The sequence below is a fragment of the Bison bison genome, unplaced genomic scaffold (assembly GCF_000754665.1).
Source record: "Bison bison bison isolate TAMUID 2011002044 unplaced genomic scaffold, Bison_UMD1.0 scf7180017864453, whole genome shotgun sequence".
Lineage (NCBI taxonomy): Eukaryota > Metazoa > Chordata > Mammalia > Artiodactyla > Bovidae > Bison > Bison bison.
In genome coordinates, this window is record NW_011495015.1 from 1,123,481 (window position 1) to 1,124,905 (window position 1,425).

The window sequence follows — 1,425 nt, forward strand, 5'->3', positions numbered from 1 at the left end:
CTAGAGACCCTTTGCTCGGACTCCCGGGACCGACGCGATGGCCTCGGAAGTGGTGTGCGGGCTCGTCTTCAGGCTGCTGCTCCCCATCTGCCTGGCAGTAGGTGAGTGTTTCCCTCTCTCCGAGGGTCCACGAGAGGGGAGGGGGCGCTTGGGGAGGGGACGGGCTTCAGAGCAAACCCGGATCACCAGCTCGAGTGCCCGCGACCCGGTTTGGGGAGTCAGCTCCGCGGTCTGGGTGCCGAAGCCCGGCACTTTCAATTCTCGCTCTGGGGCGCACGAACGGGGTCTGTATGATCAGGGTCTTAACCGTCCAGCTTCACAGTCAGGGCGGCCATATCGGCCAGTGCTGGAGACGGAGCTGAGTTTAGTAACACACGGAAATTTTTGTGGAGTGCTGACTCGTGCACAATGGATGCGAATCCGCCTGGAAGGTAGTTGTAGACCCCTTCCCAGGTTTATACAAGAGCACCCTCCCCCTGTCCCCGGACGAAGGACGCTCGGCGCATCCAGAGGGTTTCTAGGCCACCTCTGCCCCATCCCGTGTCCCAGCCCCTGGGGGGAAGAAGGGAAGGACTCGGGTCTCGCAGGGAAGCGGTGCCCTGAAGTTGCTGGCTTTACTCACACAAAAGCCTCTACAACAAAACTGCTGGACGCAAAGGCTGCAGAAACGGAGGCCCAGCTCCGCTCCCGCGCGGTCCAGACTGATCTGTAGCTGCGCTGGGATTCCGAGGTTTAAGCGAGGCCAGAGGGAGCCTCCCGGATTCCCAGGCAAGGATCTCACTGTTTTTATGCGGCCGGTAGGGCGTGAAAAGCCACCGGCCTTCAGGTCTTAAGACACCCGCGGGGCGCGGGCTTGGAGTCAGAGGGGCCCAATTTCTCCTCTAGTAGAAGTGCCACACTGAACCCCGCTAAGGTGACTGTGGGCGCCTAGCCCTCACCTGTTCGCACCGGAGCTAGAAAGGAGGACACGTCTTAACAAGTAGCAATTGCGTTTGCAAGGAGAGCCAGACCCATGCGGAAAAAGCCACCTTTGTCCATTTTGCGAGAGGTGGAGGATCAAGGTCACACCTGTGCTAAATAGGGACGTTATCGGAAGGGGGCTTGGGTGGGTTTCCTGAGGGCTGACCCCAGCTCCTGGGGGGATTATGGGGCCGAGTATTAACACACAAGAAACCTGAGCGGAAAACCGAGAAGGCTCGCGGAGAGGCGAGAGGCCTGGTCCCTGGGCAGGAGGAGGGGCCAGCGCGGAGGCGGTCGCGGCCTCTTTGCCACTCGAGTTTCCGGGCAGGACCCTTCTGCGGGCATCTTTGTCCTTGAGCATCGCTCTGCCGGCGAGGAGCGCGGCTCCCACGAAGTTCCTATGGGCGTCTGTCCCCGCCAGTTTGGGAAATCGATCAGGGACACTGTGCGGCTGCTTCTCAGGTC

The 1,425-nt window shown here is 60.8% G+C and overlaps 1 protein-coding gene across 5 annotated transcripts in view; it reads left to right on the forward strand.

Annotated features, from left to right (window-relative positions):
- Window positions 1-6: 6 nt before the first annotated feature.
- PIEZO2 (piezo-type mechanosensitive ion channel component 2) overlaps window positions 7-1,425 on the forward strand; it is a 253,432-nt gene continuing 252,013 nt past the window's right edge. For all 5 annotated transcript variants that reach the window (XR_826962.1, XM_010859074.1, XM_010859075.1 and 2 more), the window contains exon 1: window positions 7-101. Coding sequence is in view for 4 of the 5 variants with exons in the window: in XM_010859074.1 (XP_010857376.1) it covers window positions 38-101 (64 nt within the window). In the remaining variant the exon portion in view is untranslated. The remainder of the gene's footprint in view (window positions 102-1,425) is intronic.